General features: G+C 38.7%; 1 protein-coding gene across 2 annotated transcripts in view; it reads right to left on the bottom strand.

Moving 5' to 3' along the window:
- LOC139983426 (uncharacterized) overlaps positions 1-25,558 on the bottom strand; it is a 67,217-nt gene that overhangs the window by 12,922 nt on the left and 28,737 nt on the right. The window contains exons 1-6 of one of the 2 annotated variants that reach the window (XM_071996973.1): positions 13,455-13,590; positions 13,300-13,328; positions 11,608-11,726; positions 6,631-6,833; positions 1,827-1,900; positions 503-573 (exon numbers count right to left, since the gene is read on the bottom strand). In XM_071996973.1, the coding sequence (XP_071853074.1) occupies positions 503-573; positions 1,827-1,900; positions 6,631-6,833; positions 11,608-11,726; positions 13,300-13,321 (489 nt within the window). In that variant the 5' untranslated portion in view covers positions 13,322-13,328; positions 13,455-13,590. Of the gene's footprint in view, positions 1-502; positions 574-1,826; positions 1,901-6,630; positions 6,834-11,607; positions 11,727-13,299; positions 13,329-13,454; positions 13,591-25,558 lie in introns of those variants that run through there. The other variant, XM_071996972.1, reaches the window with a different exon arrangement.

Here is a 25,558-nt window from a genome sequence, read left to right as displayed (position 1 = left end):
AATAAGTTTAAGGATTTTTTTTTATACATCATCAACAATATAACAGTTTCTTAGGACGTTATGGAGGAGTGAAGCTGGAAACCTGATTAGATTGATTTTGATCCTTATACTTTCATTTAAGTGAATATGTTTCATTGTTATTGAAATATACTTGAGGAGAATTGTATGAATTATTAAATAGTTGTTCAGGTAATGAGACATTCAGCGTCAGAAGGAAGTAAATTAGACCGAAGTTATGCAATAGAAGCAAGAGGAAGGGATTTGGAAGTCATGTTGTACAAAACATGTTGAATTTCATACATACAATAACCCCCCCTACCCCACCCCACCCACCCCAACCAGTTCCGGTTTTGGCAAAATCTATGTTGCCTATTAAAGATTATAATTCTAACAGCAGTCGAGTACATTTAAAAGACATAGGTTATCACAATATTGATATTAATAGTGAAAATGAAAAGACAGAGGTCGGCCGCGTATTATTAGACAAAGCATTATCTCTCACCTGCCATTCACCGGTCTCCAAATCCAGACGACAAGTAAAAATAAAGGAGCCAACGGTGCGCATAATACTAACTGTATGAATAGAATGGAAGAGACCAATGTAAAATATCAGTGCAGAGTTTTTCTTCATTGGTCTGGATTGAAATCATAAACATTACATCAACCTGATATATGTTGGTTCTCGATGATAACTTTATACCAGCTGAGTAATCAATCTAGTTGCTTTATCATCTCAGTTATATAAGGTGATCAGTTTACAATGTTTATATATCAGTAGGATTCCCGATCAGTTTACTATCATTATCCTCCTAGTTATATAACCATTCAGTTTAGAATTGTTATCATCTCATTAATATAACAGATCAGTTTTACACTTATCCTATATAAAACATGTGAAACAACTAAATAGGAACAATTCTTGAACTTAATTAAGATATTTTAACCTCCTCGTCAGCACCCAAATATTAGCCTGAATCCGTTTATTCTTAGTAAGACATTCGTTTGTTTTAACTAACTTTAACGACTACAAAAATCTTGTTAGTCTTATAGATGTTTGTATATAAGATGGTGGACCACACAGTTGAACACTTTCCATTAAAACATATTACTGAACTGTTCTTGTGTTTACGCGTTGACCAATGAATAAGACTACTTGAATTGTATCTACCCTTAATCCCTCTCTTAATTACTACTTGCAAGATCATATATCGATGTAAAACTGTACCGAATTGATAAACATTATGTATATGGCTTGAAAATGAAACTAATACAAGTGGTTAGGTGTTAACTCGGGGGAGGGGGTAAGGGTAACAGGGGGTTGCCTCGGTTAGCTGCTGCATATTTATTAGCCTAATGTTATCCAAATGTGGGGAAATGCAGACATAAAGTAGTACAAAGAGACCGATTCCGTTTCTTTTCCTGGCACGACTACGCTGAATTTGTCTTCAATTTGTAGACCGACTTGGACAAAAATTAAGTTGGACTTCACGGACTTATTCTGCAATTCAGATTGAAATAATAGTTTCTGCGGAAGTGTTCTGCAGTGTCTGTATGTGTGTTTGCCGGGGGGGGGGGTAGGGGGGTTGAAAAACTCCGAGTAGCGGAACATGTACTTTTATAGGAAGGGCAAAGCACAAAGTTACTTCAATATTTCATTGTTTACCATCACAAGACTCTGTCTTGGTTTTCTCCGTCATACAGTGTTGCAGTAATGTGTTGCTGATTCACAACTCTCTTGTAAGTAAATCAACAACAATCAACAATTCAACAGACATTCACATAGTTGGTAAAACATTTACATAAATGCAATGTCATTGTGACCAAACCTTTCACGTTTCTGGCTCTCAGGGATGTTGGAATGGATTCAACCGGTAAAGCTTGCACAACGTAATTAAAAAACCTATGGATAGAAGTAGAGTTATCATCGTGTAAGATGTAGAAGACGTAGAGGAATGCCAGGTTTATTGTTTACCAAATCAATGAAGATACGCAACAAATGACAAGGAAATAAATCACATCTAATTGGTCATTCTCATCAGAATAAATTATAATCACAAGTCAAGGATTCCATGAAAAATAAATTAGAATGAACATAGTAATGTAGAAAATAATGATGATAGTTTGAACTGCTGTATGATAAATGTTATGTGATTGATATTAATTGTAGAATGTACAGCCGTCCACATTATCAGAAGTGGCAAATTTGTTTATATGTTTAACTTTACAATTAATTTAAAGTTGTTCAAACATGAAGAAATACAACATTGTACACAAAAAAACAGAGTAATGCAACAATGTAACAACCGCATGCTCGGATCACATGATTTATATCGTATGTTATTTTCGGTAAATTTATTGATTTTATAGTTCGTCTTCGTGAATTCTTCTCACTTTAAATTATAACTTAAATGTCTGAGAATTTTAAAGTTTACTGCTTAGATATCTAGAAATAATGAATCTTAAAGCTGAAATATTGTTTCTTAAGCTCAAAATAGTTTAAGATGCTACAAATTAAATTTGTTAACGTTATGGAGGGATGACAATTCTGCAAAAACTTGCACTGAAACGGAGAAAGAAAGGAAGAGACAAGGTTAGAAGGGTAGCAATATTCTTCATTGGGCGCAACAACTGGTTCTCTCCGGTAACTTCAGTAAAAAGATAAAGACAGAATGTTAGAATTACATGAAAAAGGCAAATATACCAATGTTCCTTGCTATTTAAATATTTATTCAATATCACCCTTCAATAATTGTATCACATTGCACGCGTTGTTATTTCGTCTTTGATCCAAATTCAATTTCAAAACAATATTACATTTTGTGTAGTTGATTAGAGTAAAGCTTGCATGGTTTTTTTTTGTTGCAAGCAAAAACCCGAATCTGGCTCAAAAACCGATTTTTCTCCTCCTGAATTGCATTGAATACATCCATATCTCTGACGGAGGTGTCGCAATCGCTACAAGATGCGTATTTGTTAAGCTTTACCAACATCGGTTCATGTCTACTTTGTTCGCAGTAATGGGTGAAGTAAGGAGAATAAATTCAAGAACTGTAACTGTCTTCATGACTCTCTTTTATTACCCACGTTAACTTAGCTAAAGTAAAAATGTCGAAAAGAAATGTGTTAGTGATATGTTCTCTTAAAGTGTTAACATCACGTACACATATCGTTTGTCTTATGTTTACTGTACTTCATGAAGTTCACGTTCGAGTTCGTTTTCAGAAGGAATAAAAATCACGGTCCTCCCCATCACCCCGATGATCTCGTCAGCTAGAAAACGACTCTGATAATGACAGCACAAGTAACTATTTACTTACAATCGTCTAAGAATTTCTGTTAACGAAAGAAGGGTTTGCTGTGTCGCTTGCTTACTGTTTCACCTGCTAATGATGATAAAATAGAATTCGTTTGTTAACACAAATACCTTTTGCCCCAGATGGAGAATCTTCATAAACGTAGATGTTATTGTAATACCCCTCCCGATAAAATACATTCAATTGCTCTATACCCCATTCACGCTATTAAGATGTTATATTTTCGGAGATTAGGGCCGAGCGTAGACCCCATTTTGACCAATTGGAGATCGTTACAAAAATGGCTTTACAATAGGATTGGTCCAATAAATTCAGTGCTGACAAAGTGTTCGAAGGTACCAAATTGCAGGTTGGCAAAGACGATACATTGTTTACATTAACGTTGGAATCATGTGTTCATCAACGTAAACGAAAAACCAACTAAGAGACGCAATGGCGTAGCGCCCATACAGTCAGGCGGACTCAAATGGACTGCTGGCGCCCCTTTCAGCTTTTTACCACTTTTTACTTATTCGCGATTATTGACCCTTTTTATTGTGCTCTTATCTACCTGACATTGACATTTGTCACATTTTGTTGGTGTAATTTTCTGACAAAATGCTCTAACGGTGGTCTCTAATTTATCGGCACTTCCGTTGTTCGGGGTTTTCGATCTATTTTTAGACGTGTTTCATTTCTGATATCACACAATGCCTAAATCAGTTGCGGAGATTTCTTGTCAGAAGTGGGGGGGGGGGGGGGTTGCAGGCCATTGATGAAATAAAAAGTCATAACTGCTGGTTCACTATCGAAGTGGAGCGCCACCATAAGTTGGCGCGAAGTGCACAAGAATTTGTTGGCAAATATTGCCTCCCAGATTGCAGTCAATGGCACTGCCCAGACCTTGAAAAGCTGCATTTAACCAGGGGCGTATGCAGGATTTTCTAGCCCGGGGGGGGGGGGCGAATTACTATCTAAGCGGAGCGCAACCATTGGTTGGCGCGCAGCGTACAAGCAAATTTCTGGTTTTGGTACCCCCCAGATCACCGGAAATAGCACTTCTCTGGCTTGAAACTGACCAACCATATGTACACTTTTGCCTGAGAACCAAGTATTTCCAAATACTTTTTTTCTCATCTATAACCTTTTTGAAGATTGTCACCGGTCACACATCATGTTCGACTTCATCACATATCCTGTGGATCATTGCTTATGTAGGTGATTCTTCATCGCGGCTCACAATACCCGTCAGCCCCATTGTTCAGAATTTGAAAATTCACAATTCTCGTGAATAAATTCACTTCAAAACATACCCATAATGTTGCACAAAATATCATCTATGGACAACCGATATAGAAAAATCTCCTTCAAACCCTAACAGACGGGTCAAAATTGCACGAGTATGATGAAGTATGATGAAGAAGGTTGGTCAGGGATTTTTGAAAATTCAGACGGCTTCTAAAAAATTTCGTTGAAGGAAATAAAAATATACCAGATATTTCCAAAACCGAACACTACACACATCGACAGTTTTGAGCATTGGCGCAGATCAGTCTTGGATAATGGTGGGACGCGTGTCTGTTCTCTGACACTATCTAAGCGGAGCGCGACCATGGGTTCGCCCGTAGCGTACAATTTTGTTTTGGCAAATATACCTCCCAGATCGCCGGAAATAACACTTCCCAGACCCAACGATGCTCCTAAACCTCCTTAAGTTTTAGATCTCATGGCTTAGAAACTTAGTTTGGAGAAATATATGGGCGTCTGCAGAAAGAAAATCAGGGGACAAATAATCCAAGTAGACTTTTGCATATACGATGGGTCTGGGGTCCTCTCCCAGAAAACAAATATAGACTGCCGCAAATGCGATTTCCGTCCTATATTTAACAACTGTGGATAAAATACAATAAAATGAGAACTGCTGCATGTCATTTGCACAATGCTGGATCAAACTGCGCCAAAGCACAATACAGGGGAACTTGAAATGCAGCTATTGGTCAAGACAAATTGGTGGGGACAAGTTATATCATGTCCCCGCTACTGAAAAAGTTAGTGGGGACGCGTCCCGCTGTCCTCACCAGGATCTGCGCGCATGGTTTGGAGGCTGTTTATCGTGGAACGCCATTTTCATGCTCACTGATATGATGTGATATCTGCTGTTTGCTTTACAAATTCGAATAATTTTGTCACTGTCCCTCTTTCCATTAAAGTTTTCTTGCCGTATTTCCTACTCCATCCTTTTTCTCTCTTTCTTCTTTTTCTTTTTCTTTTCCTTCCTTCCTCCCCTTCTTTCCTCTCTTTTCCCCTTTTTCCTTCTCTATTCTTTTCTCTCCTCTTTTTCTTACCCGGGGGCGCGCCCCCATGCCCCCCCCCCCCCCCTGGATACGCGCCTGTTAACCATTTCATATTTTGAAAATTGAAATCTCATGTTCTGTCACTGGAGTCAGTCAGTTACAGCAAAATAGTTCTACACTAACCATATCACAGGTTGACACACAGGAACAAAGACTCAAACCTAATTTACATTTGAGTTCAGGTGAGTTTTCACATGATTCAAGTGAAGTTTCCAAACATGATCTACAGTCATCACATACTCCAAACTTTGCCAAAATAGTCCTAACTCCTAAGGTAGTCCCCTACAACACAACCAATGTAATTATCAATTCATGCCTAAAAACAATAAGAGTACATTTTTACCAAACGGTGCTGTGTAAGATGTAAAGCACGTGCGGCGAAATCGACCTCGCATTGATAGTGTCTAAGCGCGCTAGTCTAGCGACAGATTTCGACTCATATTGCCTACGTACATGTACTTAGAAACACCTCGTTGAAGTTGGCAAGTGTATACAATTCCAAAGCTATTCAACAGCAACAAAACGTTATTTTGTGTATGTCTGTTGTGGGGTGAAGTTAGCGCTATGAGCTACAAGTTCCAATGCGCAAGGTGGGGGAAAAGGGGCTAGAAATAACGTGTGGATCAAATCCAACTCGGTTTTCGGTCGTTAATTGTTCATGTAGCCTACCAGGTAAAAGTTTGAAATGACTTTAACAATTTCAAATTTAATGATTTGATTTATTATGCCATTTGGAGGACATAACATAGGCTATAACAGAACATTACTGGCAAAAATTAGGGGGGTTGATTGTGTGGGCCAACCCCCCCTCTTCAAAAAGTGGGGGGGTTAAAACCCCCAACCCCCTGTTTCTCCGCCACTGGCCTAAATATAAACCATCTGGATGTGCAAATAGGAAACGGAAGGCGCTGAAAGAAGCAACATCAAAGTGCCATAATCTGGATGGATTTTTTTACAAGTATGATCTACATCGGAATACTTACTTCAGCATTTGTAAGCTTGTACACTGTGCGGAGTAAGACAAGATGGCCGACCACTCTTCATTAGTTAGATTCCTGTCGACGTCATGGATCACCAGTGTCTGGAGAGATGTCAGGGTAGAGAGAGAGAGGTCAGACTGAAGGATCAGGTTCAGACCATCAACTCTAGGTGAGCATTCAAAAAGACGCACACTGTGAATAGGAAACTAGAAAGAAAGGATAGAATATAGTGACTGATAAAATAGTAGATAGAGATAAATAGATTGAATTTGGTTAGAATTAGAATAATTATTATCATATTATAAAAAAATAAAAATAACGAAATAAAAAGTGAGGAAAGTAATGCGATAAACTAGGACATATTAGGTCGTGTTTATTTCAAAATAGGAATAAATCAATGGAACGGAAATAAGGGATTAATTTTAAGGGGCAAAAAAGTACAACCATAAATAAATGGATTAGATTAGAGGAAAATTAATCAGTAATTTAGGATTAAAGGTTTAGTTTTATTGTTTTACGATAAAATGGTTAAGTAAATGCATTAGAGCTGGTAAGGTTGATAAAATAAGAATTTTGGGTGCAAAAAATATAGTGAAGCAATTTAATTTATTAATTTATAGGAAACAAATCTTAAAGATAGGATGTGAAGGTTGCAAAGATCCTCTAGTCAAAAATTGAGATTATTATATCTTTTAAAGAAAATTATTGATGAAGTTTACTTAATTGTGTTGTAATGTATAACTTTGAGAAATAAAATGTAGGTTAAAGTTTAAATATTAGTCACTAATGTAATAGGAATAATGAAAAGGAAACATCTACTTCAAATTATGCAAGAGTTTTTATCAAACTTATTTATTTAAATAAGTTTGTGCTGATAAGTAAGATGTAATTTAGAGAAGCAGATGTAAATCAAATTTATGCTTAAAGCAAGTAAGGTTGTTACGGCTTAAAGCAGCATTTTGCGTTTGGTCGCCGTTTGCTACTTTTTTGACATGTCCATCGCTTTTTTTACATATATCAATCACAAAACAGCAAACTAAGATATTAGCCAAGTTTTTTTTTCTTGCCAACAACGTTAATTGGCGAGTAATTAAGGATATTTGCAGATAATGAGAAGAGTGTCCTCGACAAATTCCACAGTTAAAATTAATGGCATACAGTTCCGCCAAACCCACTAGTTTGGATTCAACCAATCAGAGATGCAGGTTTAGTTATGATCCGTTGCTAAAAATAGATTCAATACTTTGCGTTGGTACAACCAGGGAGATGTAATGGAAGTCCCTGGTACAACTGCAATATAGACTGTACACAAATCAAGCATGGTGTTGTATTGGTCAATGACGTTCGCAGTGTTTAAATATTCATATTATGGGCGAGGTTATTGGGTTCTAACGGTAAATATCTTGCAGAAAAACAACGTTGAAAGTTGCAAATTTTTCGACTTTTATGCCACCATTTGAAGTAAGATTTAAATAGATAAGCTACTTATGCATGTCGTTAAGGCATAGTGGAGTCAGTGAGGTTGAGACAAATCATAGAAAAAGACGCAAAATGCTGCTTTAAACTAAAATTTATTTAACAAATTATTCAATTATTGAACAAAATCTTACGGTTCTGCGTGAACTTTAATTATTTCCAGTTTAATACGATTTGTATTTTTTTTTTGGTTAACTGTTCTCATCTTATTTTTTTGGTATGTTTCCAGTTTCGGGACATTGGCGGCGTTTATTTTTGTTTAGTTCTTTAACCTCTAAAAGCTAAATAATTTTATTTGAAGAGGTGATGAAATGGACATATTTTTCTTTATCATCATTTTGTATACACCTGTAGCTTTTCAATGATACCCAATTTGTGCCAAACGAAGCTTGCATCCTCGAGGAATAAACGATCATAAATTCGAAAGTAATCAAAACTTTCTAATTATTGAGAAATGAAAGGGGGTGTAGGTGGTTTACACTATCTAACGTTTTCAAAAGGCGGAAAAAAAAGCGAATATGGAATAAAAAAATATCTTCCATATCCATGCGAAAACTAATTGAACTGATCTTAACAAGAAACTGCTTTGAGTTTAATAACCAATTCTATCTACAAAAGATCGGTTGCGCTATGGGTAGCCAAGCCTCTCCGGAAATCTGTGCATAGACTTGAAAACCAAATTTTACCGACAGAAAACAAAATCTTAAAATGGCTCCGCTATAGAGATGACATTATATTGCTTCTAGACGGTACACATCAGGAACTTAAGCAACTAGTAAACACGCTGAAAGAAATTCACCGCTTCTTAAAGTTTACGGTAGAAATACCACACACCGAGGTAACACACCCAGATTTGAAAATCTTCAACGGTCAAAGGTTCGAAACCAATTGGTTATTACACACCAAAGTCTACACCAAACCCACGTAAACCTTCCAATACCTCGACAGAAACTCTGCACACCCGCTTGCTACTTTTAAAGGCTTCATTAAAGGGGAAGTATTACGATGCGCACGTCTCTGTAACAATGAGACTGACTTCTTACAGAAAAAGAACGCTTTCACAGAGATACTGCTACTCCGTAACTATAAGAAAGAGGAAATTTCCTCAGCCACAAAAGGCATAAAATTTGAAAACCGTGGGCAATACCTCACTACAAAACCTAAAAACAAGGAACCACCACTGGTGTTTAAGCTAACCTATACACCCCATATCAAAGCCACGCATTTGAAAAAAAAAACAGTTTTGAAACATTGGCCTTAATCTCGCAACACGCGGAATTATCCAAGCTGTTTCCAAATGAACCGATTCTAGCCTACAAAAGGGCCCAAAATCTCAAAGATTTACTTGTTAACTCAAGGTTTCGTACCAACGAGGAATCAGCTGACTCTCAAGGTTCACACGAAGCTCTTTTATATGCTCTTATAGCTGCACTATGAGTCCATAAAAACTCGTGCACAGAAAATAGATGCATTTTGAGAACGAGACGCCCAGACCGAATATAAATTATTCAAAGGCTACTACTGATGAAGCTCCTCCTATAAAGTTTGAGAGCAGAAACCGGTCTAGTTGGTCATAAGAACCTTCGCTAGTCTCTCCTACTATTAACAGTACACTCAATTCACCTAATAGGTGCAATTTTGTTTCACCATGAGGAGCATGCTATAAGTTTATGTTCCTCGGGCCCTCCCTTAAAAATACTTCAGGTTCTTGGCGACTACGTTGCGTGAGATAGTGTAAAACCGCCTACACCACCCTTTCACACATACACAACATTACTGGTGCCTGTAGGCCTATGCAATTGCCAAATTACTTGTTATGACCATAACCTAGGCCTCCTTGATGCAGCAAATGACGATTCGTTTTATTGGTTACCTATTATTTTACACAAAACTTACAACCAGTTGGTTTTAGAACGATCAATACTAGATCTGCAATTATTCTTTGTGGTGAAACTGGCGTTGCGTTATGATTTTACGTAACAGTAAAAAGATACAATTACACAAGCTAGCCTGTTAATCCCAGTGTTATACAACGTCTATTAGTAAGGTCTAAACCCCATGTTACCACTACTAGTATTATGGGATTTCACTTGCACTGTACACTATTTCATATTTTCCCTGCACTGTAAGTATCCCCTTTGGATTTTTTTTTGCATTTCCAGGTGGCCTCAGATGCAATTTGGTGCAATATAGCACACTTCAACACCCACTCCATTTTGTGAACTTAATTTTGTATTTTCAGCTGGCCTTAGATGCAATTTGGTGCTCCAAATGAGATTTTTTTCTCATTTGGAAATGAAAAAGGGGTTTTCTGACTTGCGAACCGGGGGGCGGAATGATACTTCCGCCCCTCCACATTTTTCACTGGGGGGCTGGCGCCCCCAGCCCCCCCCGGTTCCTACACCCTTGCTACGAAGTTAAATAGCAGGATCATCGACATTCGAGATAATTTAAATAATGATATGTTGCATCTTAATAACGGTAATCGGGATCGTTTGACAATTCTTCTGCAAGGGGCTCAATTGATAGGGCAAAACACCGATATCTTCATCGCCCTCGAAAACTATTTCCTCATCTTTTTCTTCAAGAAAATCATTTTCGTCAAAGCTAGACGAAGTTTCTGAGAGGTGAAGTCCCATTTCCTCGGAATCGGAAGATTCTGGAAAAGACATTTTCCATTGTTGAGGAGAATGTTGTGGTTACATGGAGTAAACTGTATGGTACAAAGCGGGGAGTCGGTTGTGGCTGAAATGGGTCCTTTGATGACGTCATATGAACTGCGGTGGGCAGCTTTGAATTTTGTCATGAGTGACAGCTCGAGAATTCTCTAGGGAATACTTTGACAGCGAATTTCTGGCGTTTGAAGCCGTATTTACGAAAGGTTGTGCATGGATAACCATTTCAAGACATGCAAACTCACCACTTCATAACCCAATTAAATAACTTAAAGTGACATTTACCGATAGTCTCCTGAATTATCAAATACATCCTTAAAATACTGGTTTGAGTGTGACTTAATTTCTGGTGGATTTCTTCGAAATGTAACATTTTGCTTTCTTTGTATTTGTAAATATTCCTAAATTGGTAATGCTTTCCAAAATGTATCGTTTCTTCCAATTAAATGACACCACCCCCTTCTTTACATTTTCATTACAATAAAATATTATGTTATCTTGAAACATTTCACATCCTTGAGTGTTTAATTATATTAACTAATTACTGTATTTTAGTTTAAACGGGTTGATTGGGTCTCCATTGTAATATATTCTGTTACTATGGAATTCAGCGGGTGTGAACAGTTAGCGGACAAACGTAGATTAATAAACACCAGAGATAAATCAGTTAATTACAAGTTAACATAAACATCTGTTATTAATTGGTACAAGTGCAAATTAGTGGCGCACTTTCAATTTTAAAAATGTGTTTCTTTTAAATTTGATGCTGTGGACCTTGGAGAATTCGTTGTAGTGTGTTGAGAGTATCAATACACACATTGAAAATTACCTGTTCAGCTTCAGCAACTTTAAGTACTTCTATAGTAGTAGACGCATGGGACAAGGTGTCACGATGAGAGGCAATGGTAATTTGCTTTGCAACCTGGTCCTTAACTGCCTGCAGGTATTCTTGTTCAAGCATGCAAAGTAAAGCAAATAGTGTTCGACCGATTATATGACAACCGGATTTACCCATTACCGATTTATTCCTCTGACAATCGGCCGATGCCGATTATTTCATAGATTTTGGGGAACTGGCCTAATGTATGATTTCTTGTTATGCATGATTGCCAACTTCTAGGCCAACACAATCAAAGATGTAAATGAACCACTTAACTTTTCGCAGTAAAGATTATTGGAGCAAGATAAGAACACTGTAGTATATACATACATGGGGCGCTGTACGTTTATAACGAGGAGTCGCAATATTGCAATCCCGCCACAACACAGTTCATGACAGTGGTGTACAGACTGTACAGAAGGGGAAAATAGTAGCCATTGGCTACGAAAACCAGAAAGCCAGTGGGCTTATTGTGATTCCTTGCCGATTGAGATGATTAAATTGATCAGCAAGGTTCTTTCACTGACCATGGACCTACTAAATATATTAACTTACCATGTTGACAAGCTCTTTATAGCAAAAATCATCTCAAGCCCTAACACCTAATAAATGCGCATAATTTCACATTGTATTACCATGTACCCGCTATCTACCAACACCTTCACACAAAGTATGATTCAATTCTGAAAGCGTTTACATTTGACCCTGTGGCCTCATTAATATTCTTGATATGAGCACCAAAATAAAAAAGTTCATCTACTCACTATGGCGCATCTCTGTACCAAGTATGACTTCAATCCAACTTGTCGTTGTTCAGTTACCGCGTTTACAAGCTATTTTAGTGAAAATCAACTTAAGCCCCGCCCCCTAATAAATTTGCTTAATATCAACTTGATCACATATCAAAATGTACCTGCTATCTACCAACACATTAATGCCAATTATGCATAAATTCTGATTTCGGTTGCGGAGTTATTAGCATTTGGAGATTTTCACGTTTAACTTCATGTGGGAGAAAACACACAATGAAGTCCCATTGAGTTTGTCGCGCGTGTCGGTACTCCTCTGCCTCTACTAACTAAACACACCCTTGCAAGTCGAATGTCGAGTAGGACCCCTTAAAATTAGTTTTAAAATGCACGGCTTATGATGCTTTCTCTCTGCAGCAAAAGACTAGAATATTTGAAAAGTTTTGGCGGTGCTTTTGACGGCTATGGTTTAAAATATCTGGTCTAAACGGTCGTAGTAAGGTTGTGTCCACTTGATTCATCAAGTAAGGTTTAAACAAATACTCCAGTACACAGGTGCAGATTGTACTCGAGATTGAGTACAAGTAATGAATGGCGTACTACAATTGTGTTATGGCTACTGCATTGTAAATGACTACATTTAATGTACGTTCCGAAAGTAATTTTTAAACTGCAGTCCGCTGAGCATACACGATTATTAACTGCGTACCTGAACAAAGGAATGTATACACAACCCCTGCCTGTCTTGCTGCACGTTCAGTTATGTCTTAAAATGTATATCTGATCAAGCCCCCCACACCCACCAAACCCCAACCCCCTCTTTGATGCAAGGACAGAAAAACAATAAATATGTAGTCCAATTTGATTTTATCTTTGACTGAATGTCTCTTACCTTCTGCAGGTTGCTGCGCCATTATTTACCTGCAGAACAAAAGTGAATATGTAAACATATAGTATGCACAACGATGCCCTATTTGGATTGAGCTGATATATAATTATTACTGGGCCTATTTATATATAGTCATAAGTAACTTAGTATGTACGTACACTTCAATTCGCCTGATCCAATTTTCTCATAAACCGAATTTCAAAACGGTTCCGTGGTATAATAACTACTATGGCTTTCAGCACACAGCTTTACAGTTGAAGTCATGCTACATTGTTTATGTCATATTGTAGCATATGCTTTAGTAAAGAGCGCAAACCCGGAATAGAGTTTGTCCTTAGAGTTTGTCCCTAAACAGTTATAGCTTACTCACGCGATATATTTCTAACGTAAACAATATCATCATAATGTGAGTTCAATACTGTCTAACATACACAACTTGCTTAATTGGTGGAAGGATACAATGAAGGTTAATCCAAACATCCTGTTATAATGTATGATACTCCTCGCACTTGAATTTCCTTTGCCGGAAAAATCCAAACAATTTATAAACTGATTGAAGTCGGTTTCATTTTCTATTTTACACGCTGTAAGTTAAACAATGTGTTTGAAAAATTTCGAATGAATCACCTCAATTGAATTTACTATTATAGTACTATGTACAGTGGCGGCGGAACCGGGGGGGGGGGGCTTGGGGGGCTCAGCCCCCAATGAAAAAGTTGAGGGGGCAAATGCATGATAAGCCCCCCCCCCCCAATATTTACCAAGGCTCCGAAACGTGCATCTGCCCATTTTTTCAATTCATACTTGTCGATCTGTCCGATGCACACGTATACTATTATAGGTGCAATAATATTAGTAAATGCTGGGGGAACCTCGGCCCGTCCCCTGGCTATAGACCACATTGTCACCACAACCGCGTCTTCGCGCCCCGTGAAAAATGGAAGCAGTGAGTGTGAGTACCGGTAAGCGCAACACAACTTCGTCTTAGGCCAATGACTTGCCTCAGTTCAGCCAGTTCTCCAACATCCCCTTACTACCCTCAAAAACGTCTTTGCGAGTACACTTCGAGTAACAGCTACTCTTAAAACACCATCGAATATACATTCCGTTTCCGGCCATCTGGAGGTGTGAAATACCCAACATTTTCTTGTACGCTTCGCGCCAACTGATGGTGGAGCTCCGCTTAGATAGTCTCCACACATTAGCCCCCCCCCCCCCAATAATTTTCCTGTTCCGCCGCTCCTGACTATGTATGGAATCATAGCCACTCATCTTAAGTATGAACTATCTCTCTAACGTAAACAATATCATCATAATGTGAGTTCAATACTTTCTAACATACACTACCTGCCAAACTGGCGGAAGGATGCAATAAAGGTTAATCAAAACATCTTGTTATAATTAACACTGTTAAAAAAAAGGAAATTTACAGTTAATACCTGTCGATTTTTAAAGAAAAAGCCGGTTTTCTATATTTACATGTAAAAGTCTGTAATTTTTACAGACGTTTTCTGTACAGCAAGTGGTTTACCAAAAATGGTAGTATTTTTCCCTCAAATGAAAATTTACAGGATAATCCTATAAAATTGTCCAGAGTATGTCAGTGTTTTTTATATTTACATGTAAAATTCTTGATATTTACAAACGTTACGTATGTCATGTAATTTATAGAATAGGTTTGTTTTGCAATCTAATGCATGTACATTGGAATTTGAAGAATGTTATACGGAAATATACCTGAAGGTGGAAACACTTCACCAATATGCAATGGTATACAACAAAATCCATCGTGAGGTAACATTACCGTATGGTAAAGAAAAGAATGAAATCCAACCATGGAGCTATTACCGATAGCTCCATGATCCAACCCACAATTATCAGGTTAACTTTGTCCCTACAGTCGTTTTCTGCTTCAGTGTAACATTTCAGCAACAACCCCACCCCCATGAGGATCATCAATGCCCCTTGTCCAGCGAACGAAAACAATGGGAAAGGTAACCTTGAAGGGTCTATACGCCAAATATGTGAAATCCACCCATTTAGAGTTTTAGTAACGAATTACTTGTAAATGTCTAACGTGTTAACTAATGAAAACAACATAATTCTACGATAGATGGTACTATTCCAATTGATTAACCGTTGTTTAAGGAGTATACAACTTCCGAAATCCTATCTAGTGATGAAACAATAACTGCTGTGAGCTGCCATGAATACAATGCCCAGCCTTCAAGATGTAGTCTAATTACTGACCGTGAGTCACGTGACGTAAATGTTTCGTCAGCATTATCTCCTGCTACAAGGCATCTAAAGTTAATTGTTTAACGCAATAATTGATACATAAGTGGAATCGGGAACGACAGTTTCTGAGTATGGTTCATTCACTTTTTCGTAAGAAAGTATCATTATAATGTTCACTTTGTAAATCTCATGAATATGCCAAGACAGAGAAATAGAAGTTCATTTTTATGTGGGTACGACTGGTATCTATTGCAATTGATATTATATATTGTGCTTAGAACATATATATAGGCTTTACATTTTATATGAACAGATTTAGGTTTTTTTTAATGTTTACATAATTTTTTTACAGTAGAAATATTTTTTCTTTATTTATATATATATTTTTATATTAGGGTGTGACAAGTACTTGTAGAGAGACCTTCAGAAAGGAAGGAGTTAACAAATAAAAGACGAATGAAGTTAAGAACAAGTGACTAGAACCGTAGTCCGTACATAACCAACGCCTTCCTGTGGCCATCAATATAACTTTGAAATAGGGAGAAGAAAGTTGACGTAAGTACCAGAGTATATGCTTTTCGTTCCCAGGCTCTATTTTGGTGTAGCGCTAGGCTTTATATTTACTGAAAGTGACAGAAGCCTACACGTTGTCGATGTTAGAACCATCTGTGTATTAGTACTACTGCACAGGGGTACATAGAGTACGAGTGCAGCTAAACTGCAATTATTGACTCGTTGAACAGTACTACACTGCTAGCCAAGGGCGTAGGAACCGGGGGGGGGGGCTGAAAAATGTGGAGGGGCGGAAGTATCATTCCGCCCCCCCCCCCCCGCTTCGCAAGTCCGAAAACCCCTTTTTCATTTCCAAATGAGATAAAAAATCTCATTTGGAGCACCACATTGCATCTAAGGCCAGGTGAAAATACAAAATTAAGTTTACAAAATGGAGTGGGTGTTGAAGTGTGCTATATTGCACCAAATTGCATCTGAGGCCACCTGGAAATGCAAAAAATTCCCCTCCCCTTAGACCCCTCCCCCAGGCCGGCCATCAGTGTTCAGCCCTCCACTCAAAAGTACCTTCCTACGCCACTGCTGCTAGCGCTGGCCTCCTCAGCCAATACTGGTGACTTGTGGGCGGAGCTTATCCTATGAAAAGTTCGACCGATACAGTCGGATAGTACAGTCCGATGACGCAGTGTGCATTTTCTTCCGATTAAAGCTGTGCATTTAAGTGAAAGCAACACAACGGTGAATAACGTTGACTAAACAATTCACGCACAGTGCTAGTGACCTCATCATTGCTTAAACATTAAATATAATTGGGGGTATTGAAAGTTTTTGATGACTGTTGCTACCGTTATTTCTGTAAGTTGATATAAGATATTCTGCCACTCCTGTGAACCCAACCTATTTTACATTATTTTCAAGAAACTTGTGTAAATATTTAGATATTGTACATATCTTAACAAGTTTTTCCCCCTTATTTGTCTAAATTGTTTTGATTTCTGTCATTTCTTTGATTCAAGAGATTGTTGGATTCATGAGATTTTGGTCTTTTCTTTGATTCAAGAGATTAGATTGTTGGATTCAAGAGATTTTTGTCATTTTTTGGATTCAAGAGATTTTTGTAATTTCTTTGATTCAAGAGGTTGTTGGATTTAGAGATTTTATGTCATATCTTGGATTCAAGAGATCGTTGGATTCAAGATATTTTTGTCATTTCTTGAATTCAAGAGGTGTTTGTCATTTCTTGAATTCAAGAGGTGTTTGTCATTTCTTGGATCCAAGAGATTTTTGTCATTTCTTGAATTCAAGAGATTGTTGGATTCAAGAGATTTTTGTCACTTCTTGAATTCAAGAGATTGTTGGATTCAAGAGATTTTTGTCATTTCTTGGATTCAAAAGATCGTTGGATTCAAGATATTTTTGTCATTTCTTGAATTCAAGAGTTGTTTGTCATTTCTTGGATTCAAGAGATTTTTGTCATTTCTTGAATTCAAGAGATTGTTGGATTCAAGAGATTTTTGTCATTTCTTGGATTCAAGAGATTGTTGGATTCAAGAGATTTTTGTCATTTCTTGGATTCAAAAGATTGTTGGATTCAAGAGATTTTTATCATTTTGGGGATTCAAGACAGAGATTGTTGGATTCAAGAGATTTTTGTCATTTCTTGGATTCGAGAGATTTTTGTCATTTCTTGGATTCAGGAGATTTTTGTCATTTCTTGGATTCAAGAGATTTTTGTAAATTCTTGGATTCAAGAGATTTTTGTCATTTCTTTGATTTAGAAGATTTGTCCTTACAGTATTGTTTGAATCAAGAGATTTTTGTCATTTGGTTTGAGCAGGACTTTTTGGATCTTTTTATTGTATAACAGACATTTTGTTCACTTCTATGTTTGAGAAACATTGCTCATTTCTTTCATTCAGAAAAGTTGTGATCCTCTTCAACTATATTGGAGAGATGCTGACAGTTCTCATTCAAGGGATTTTTCTGTAAGAAATTATCAAACCGTGACATCCGTATGCTTATGAAACATTGTATTCACCTTGGTCTCAGTGATCATAAATCTAACCAATGCTGTAGTTTGATGAAACAGATTTACCAGAACATAATAAAATGGGGAAAAGAAAAAGTACCATTGAACATAGGAACAAAAGGAGAAGGGGAAGATATAATACTGAACTTGTCAACAAGAGTCCCAGACCACCAGCTGCATTAGTATGTGAAGTGATAAACATTTTAGGGGATGTTAATTGCTTTTTCGAGCTGTCAGTTTTGCTCTCAATGAAACAGAAAATAGACATGGTCAAATAAGAGATGCTACTGTTGAGTCCATTGGGAGACATTGGGAAGAGCTTCGTGACCATGTATATTACATCCATCAAATATTGGACAAAAATCAGTATATTGGATCATGAAGAGTGGTAACGAAATGCCCCCCTTGCCTGGAGAAGTAGAAATTACTATTGTTGCACAGTTATACAATCTACGATTCTTGATATATCGTCCTTCAGGTGCATTTGTTGTTGTTGGCAGCGAACTGAATCATATCAGCCTATTGTACAGTGGGGAGATAGATAATGGTCATTATAATTTCATAAAAACAGATGCTTTTTCATTCAATGTAACGAGATATCCATGTCTATTTTTCAACTTCCCAAATAGTTCAACCCCACATGTGCCCAACTTACGAGATATTTTAACAGTCACAAGTTCGGCATTGTACAAAGTAAACAATAGAATAATGTCTTTTCTAGAGTGATAAACCACATCAATGACTATTGGTTTGCTTGTGATGTAACAGTGTATTGTACTTGTGTGGAGAAAAACTTGTACCCACACTTTCGGTTTGAAAAATGTGACTTGATTGGTTCGAATGTCAGCAGTGAAGCAATATTTGTTTTAGCATTAGCTCAATCACATAATCTCTGTATGAGTTTGGAAATCACAGGTGGGACAACCTTGTCTTTTGTAATGGCGCAAAAGCTCTTTCGGTAAAGAAAACTTGTCATTATTCAACTGCAGATATTCCAAGTGAATCAGCATTTGTCGATCCGCATGCGTCAATTCACAATGCCATCCCAAACTGTCCTGACAGATCAAATAGAAAATACCAGAAATTCTACAAATCTCTACAAAATGTTCCTTCATATACATGTATAAACTGTAATCGGTTACTCTTCCGACAACAGGTGCTGAAATTTGACTCGCACAAGAACGGGATTATTGCATGTGAATATAAGTTTTTATACCAGCAATTACAAAGCAACCATAATTTTGACCAGTGGGTTTGTAAGTGCTGTGATGTGAACTTCAAAACTGGCAATATGCCATTCCAATCTCAAGACAACAACCTGCATGTCTTGCCAATCCCTCAAGTATTAGACCACTTAAATCTCTTGGAAAAACATTTGATAACACCAACAGTACCATTCATGAAATTATTTTATCTTCCAAGAGGATTTCAGAGAAAAATATTCATGGACCAGTTATTTGTGTCCCATCTGATAAAAGTAAAAGTGTTAATACTCTTCCAAGACCATTAACTGATTCTACGCTTATACAAATATAACTAGAGCATAACCTGGTTAATGTTATGTATAGTTATCATTTTCTTTTATTTTCCTACTTTTGTTTTTATCCATTAAATCACTTTCTTTCATTTTCTTTTCGTTCTTTTTGTTTTTATTCATTTGACAATGAATAACCTTTATTTGGTAGATTTACGAGTTCCCTTAACTTTCACTTTTATTGCTAACTACTACATGGCAACAGTTAGTGGTCGGTTGGCCCTGTGCGACCTGTCTTTTTCTTAAGCTAAGTAATTGTTTTGTGTGGTCCCATTTTCTAGGAATATATGAATGGCTCCAAGAGTCTATCCCTTTTCAGAACCGTGGGTTAACAAGACAATTTTATAACTCTTTTTTTGGTTAGATTAGAATGTTTTGGTGATAGATGATTATTTAAAATCATAGCAAGACATGTTAAATGTCAAAAAAGATGTGTAGGTTTAATTTCCACGAACATCTCAGAAAACATTTATTACTAAACAAAACACACAAACCAATAACAGCTGCAATCCAGTTCCTCAAACGTAATGACACAATGAAAAATACAACAGAATGGGCTAAGGCACTTATGAAAAAGTGTTGGCATATATTACAAGATACTAATATTTCAACCATGAAAGACTTCATCCATCTTTCCGACATTTCACAGGCAGATTTACAGCAAGCCCTCTCTCTGTTGACTTCAAAGGAAACAATATTCTTGCAAAGACAGCCAAATGAATGCTGGGTTAATAATTACAACCCAGAGCGAAGTACTTGTTTTGTGTGGTCCCATTTTCTAGGAATATATGAATGGCTCCAAGAGTCTATCCCTTTTCAGAACTGTGGGTTAAATAGACAATTACATAACTCTTTTTTTGTGGTTAGATAGGAATGTTTTGGTGTTAGATGATTATTTTAAATGTACCAAAGGACACCATAAATTAAGTAATGTGTCTGGTAAATTATTTATTAAGTGTTAACTGACAGCTGGTTGGTCACTGGACCTCGGATACCAGGAAGTGGAGGGCAAGCTGGTCTAGAGTCGGAGAGGGAAAGTAGAGGCAAAGGCTAAGGTCGGTTCATTGATAATAATCAATGAACCGACCTTTTTGGGTTTAATTGGTTTAAGGTGGTCATGTGTGAGTTGCCTTGTACTTTTATTATGGGATGCATTCCTATTATTATGGGATGCATTATTATTAAGGGATGTATTCTTATTATTATGGGATGGAGTGAATAGGGTAGCATGGTAGGGGGAAAATTAAGAAAAGACACTGACGCCGAGTTTGTCATAGTTAGAGGAGAAAAGGGGAAGGATTAAGTTTGAAATGGTTAGGCACGAGATCATAATTATTTTCTTAGACTAACTTCACCAGTAATAGAGTAGAGGATCAGTATTAAATCAATTAGAAGTTAAATGGACACTTGACGCTATTTACCCATGGAGGTTTTATAGAAGTTTAGTGAATACCTGGAGCTTGCTCTACAAATGGATATTCTAGTTTAGTAAAAACCTGGAACTCTTTTACAAGGAAATTTCATATTTACTAAAAGTTTATCACCCGGAGCTGTACCAATGGAGGCAGAAATATATTTCATCCTGTGCTAATATCTGGCAACCCTATATTATTTGTTGTGCTCATTTTCTGGTTGTAACTGTTAAGGGTATCTATCGGGACATTGACTTCGAAGATTTGAAGAATTTTATGGGTAGAGTAGTAAAATCGTTCAGGTTTAATGGTGACCCTAGCGTTGGCTTGTGAGAGTACGTGTCTGCAGAGATAGCAGAAAAGGCAGTGACAGCTCCGAAGGATGAGTTTTTCAAGGGAATTTCCTTCAGCCTTTCAATACAAATCCCCTCGAGCGAGATGTGTCGACAAGACATGATCAAAGCCTTGAAGCTAGCAGGTTATATAGTGCAAATAGATGATAACCTAAGCTTATTCTCAGAGTGATCAGTTCCCCCAGCTCGCCAACCCATGGGGACCACCATCATCCACCCCCAAGAATTTCGGTTTTTGCTGGGGAGACCATCAATAAATTAAGCGTAGACAACTTTGAGATGTGGGAGTACGAGATCTCTTGTCTCCTGCAACGAGAAGTGCCCTCTAAGGAGGTTATAAAGAATGCAGTAAGGAATTCACTGAGGGGTCATGCGGCCAGGGTAGTTAGGCATTTAGGCCCAAACTCAAGTATCGAGGAAATAGTTGGAAAGCTGGAGTGGATTTATGGAACTGTGGAATCAGGGGCTGACTTGCTAGCACAGGCCTATAATACACACCAGCAGAAAGGGGAAACTACTGCAGTATTTGGAAGTAGATTAGAAAATCTTGTCATAAAGGCCACAGACAGAGGAGGGATCTCTGCAGAAGAGGTGGACCGGACCCTTAGCGTAGTGTTTCGGAAGGGGCTCGTGGACGATGACGTAAGGGGGGCCGTTCGGCACAACTACCAAGAGGCGAGAAACTTTGGAGACCTCCTTCGGCTGGCACGTTTGGCCGAACAAGAGTGTGCTGATCGGAGACACCTCAAAAGAAATGCTTAAACCGGGAGAGTACTAATGCATTCGGCAACCCCGTCCCCAGTGGTCCCTGACTTGAGGAGCTCCAAAGAGCAGGCAGGAAGGAGAGTGAGGACTCATCCCCCAAACCCCGTGCGTCAAATGATATACCCCCATTGATGAACAGGGTGCCCCCGAAATGCTTTAAATGTGGGGTTGTAGGGCACCTGGCTCGTCAGTGCCCCCAACCAGATGCTTTAGATGCAATCAGTCCGGCCACATAGCACGTTTTGCAGAACCCCAAGCCAGGTTAATTTAAAATCCCCACGGTCACTTCTACCCGGGGAGCAGTAAGTGGCCCAAACCGACCTTGCCCCCAGGAGTACCCCCTGTAGACGAGATTGTGGGAGATGCATCAGAGAGTGCGGCTATAATTAATGGGTTCTACTGCAAGAGCCTCATTGACACCGGATCCCAAGTGACCATGATAGCTAATTCATTCTATAAGAGATATCTCTCCTTCATGCCCTTAAGAGACCTACGTGGCCTCATTGACCTGAAAGGGGGCAGAGGACATAGCGTGGCATATCTAGGCTACGTGAGAGTAACAATAACCTCCCCTGACCATGTGACCCTTAGATATGAAAAGTATGAAACCTGTGCCCTTATTGTCCTTGACACACCCTACAACCAAGGTGTGCCCATACTTCTTGGGACTAATATCATATCCCGCTGTATGGAGAAATGTAGAGAATGCCTTGAGGTACAATTTTTACAACATAACGTAATTCACTCAGCGTGGCAGACAGCCTATAGAGAGTTACAGTCGAAGGTTCATACAGAAGAGAGTGGCTGGAGGGTATACCTCGACCACCCTAGCAGTGTCAAGATCCAACCTGGTAGATCAGTTCTAGTAAAAGGGAGGGCGAGGGCGACGACCCCTAAAGGAGGGGGAGTTAATGTAATTCCCGAATATGATCCAAACGCCTCGCTTTCGGGACAGATTATTAGTCCCTGTGTTATCGATATCTTCCAAAGAGTCAAGACTTTCCCTTTAAAAGTTACCAAAATATCCAAGAAGGATGTTTACATGAAGGGAAATAAGAAAGTGTGTCAAATCAACAGGGTAGATGTAGTGCAGGTTCCAGTGTCAAGTACTGGAAGGGAGAGAAAGGCGCAAAGTATGAACGCCAACGTTATACATTGTTCAAGTGAGGAATTAACGTTTGACGAATTTTACATTGACTAATCCCTGTTGACCCCACCACAACTTAAAGAGATAGAAAAACTATTGCGGAAACATGAAGCGGTCATCTCTAAAAATGAAAACAATCTAGGCTGTGCGACGGCAGTGAAGCACACCATTCCCTTAAGTGACCCGACCCCCTTTATGGTGAGACACCGGCGAATACCCCCAGCTAATTATCAGGAGGTCCGGAAATTGTTGAAGGACATTGATGATGGTGATATTATTCGACCCTCCTGCAGCCCATTTGCATCCCCTGTAGTTTTAGTGAGAAAGAAGGACGGAACCCTTCGATTTTGTATAGACTATCGTAAATTGAATGTCAAGACAATTAAAGATGCATACGCTCTACCTCGTATTGAAGAGAGTCTGGATGCCCCGGCAGGTGCTAAGTGGTTTTCCTCCCTAGATCTTAAAAGTGGATACTGGCAGATAGAAGGTGAAGAGAAAGAGAAGTACAAAACAGCATTTACGACACCCTTGGTTTTTATGAGTGTAACCGCATGCCATTTGGTCTAACTAATGCCCCTGCAACCTTTCAACGACTCATGGAGATGTGTATGGGTGACCTTAACCTTCAACAATGTCTTGTGTACCTTGACGATATTATCTTCTTTTCTCATACCTTTTAAGAACACCTTGACAGATTGAAAGCAGTTTTCCAGAGACTTGAAGATTACGGCCTAAAAGTGAAACCCTCCAAATGCCAACTGCTCCTAAAAAGAGTTAAATACCTTGGCCACATCATTTCCGAGGAGGGGGTGGAGACTGGAGACTTACCCTAGTAAAATTGAAGCACTCCAGACGTGGCCCGTACCCAGTAGGGTACACGACGTACGCTCATTTTTAGGATTTACAGGTAATTACCGTAGATTTATCAAGGACTATTCAAAGATGGCGAAACCCTTACATGCCCTCACAGCAGGACCCCATCCCCCAGGGAAGAGAAATGATCCCTCCTGGAATTGGACCCCTGAGTGCCAAGCTGCATTCGAGACACTAGTAAAGGAATTATCATCACCCCCAATCCTTGCTTTTGCCGATTTCTCTAAGCCTTTCATCTTACACATCGATGCCAGTGAACTGGGGCTGAGGGCGGCATTATACCAGACACAAGATGGGAAGGAGAGGGTAGTAGCATATGCGAGCCGAGGTCTGAGAAAGGGTGAAATGCACTACTCTGCATATAAACTGGAATTTCTATCTCTGAAGTGGGCTGTGACGGAGAAGTTAAAGGAGTACCTTTACGGTCGTAAATTTACTGTCCTGACAGATAATAACCCCCTCACCTATGTAAATACAACAGCTAAACTAGATGCTACAGGACTTCGTTGGTTGGCAGCTCTATCCACCTACAATTATAACCTTCATCATCGGCCAGGTAAAAGGAATGGAGATGCAGATGGACTGTCCCGCAGACCCCACCCCGACGACCCCCACACCATAACTGGGGACACAGTATGAGCAATATGTGAAGTTCATTTGCTATCAAAGTGCACTGTTGGAGAGAACCCACTCCTCATGGTAGAGACCCTGTGCTCCCAAACAAGAGTATTAGATATGGAATGTAATGGTAGTACTGAAACTGACTTAAATCAACCCAGTCTCTGATGAGCGGCGACCCCCATTTATGACAGAAATGACAGAAGCGAGATCCAGATATCTATCGAGTAATTAGGTACCTACAGAGAGTCTTCCCCAAATAGAAGACTGTACGTAGCAGAAACTCCCAGTGTTAAACAATTACTCCGACATTGGGATAAATTTCTATTAAAAGATGGAGTACTGTACCGATGCTATAACGATCCCCAGGGAGAAAATGTGTATAAGCTTGTCCTACCTCCACTGTATAGAGGTCAGGCTACTGCTGGACTGCACGATGAAGTAGGACATATGGATCAAGAAAGGACATTAGAGCTACTTCGGGAATGATATTTCTGGCCAAAGATGGCAGGTGATGTGAGCGACTATATCAAATCATGTGGTAGGTGTATCCGTCGCAAGACACATGAGAAAGCAGGAGGTGTGGCGAAGCTGGTCAACATCCACACATCTTCCCCAATGGAGCTGGTATGTATGGACTATCTATCCCTTGAGCAATCAAAGGGAGGGTACGAGAACATTCTGGTAGTCACAGACCATTTTACGAAGTATGTCCAGGCGTTCCCCACGAGAGACCAGACGGCTCGTACTACAGCACGTGTCCTATTCGATAATTTTTTT

The sequence above is a fragment of the Apostichopus japonicus genome, chromosome 16, assembly GCF_037975245.1.
Source record: "Apostichopus japonicus isolate 1M-3 chromosome 16, ASM3797524v1, whole genome shotgun sequence".
Taxonomy (NCBI): Eukaryota; Metazoa; Echinodermata; class Holothuroidea; order Aspidochirotida; family Stichopodidae; genus Apostichopus; species Apostichopus japonicus.
The sequence above is the reverse complement of the archived record's forward strand: the minus strand, read 5'-3'. Positions and strand labels throughout refer to the sequence as shown.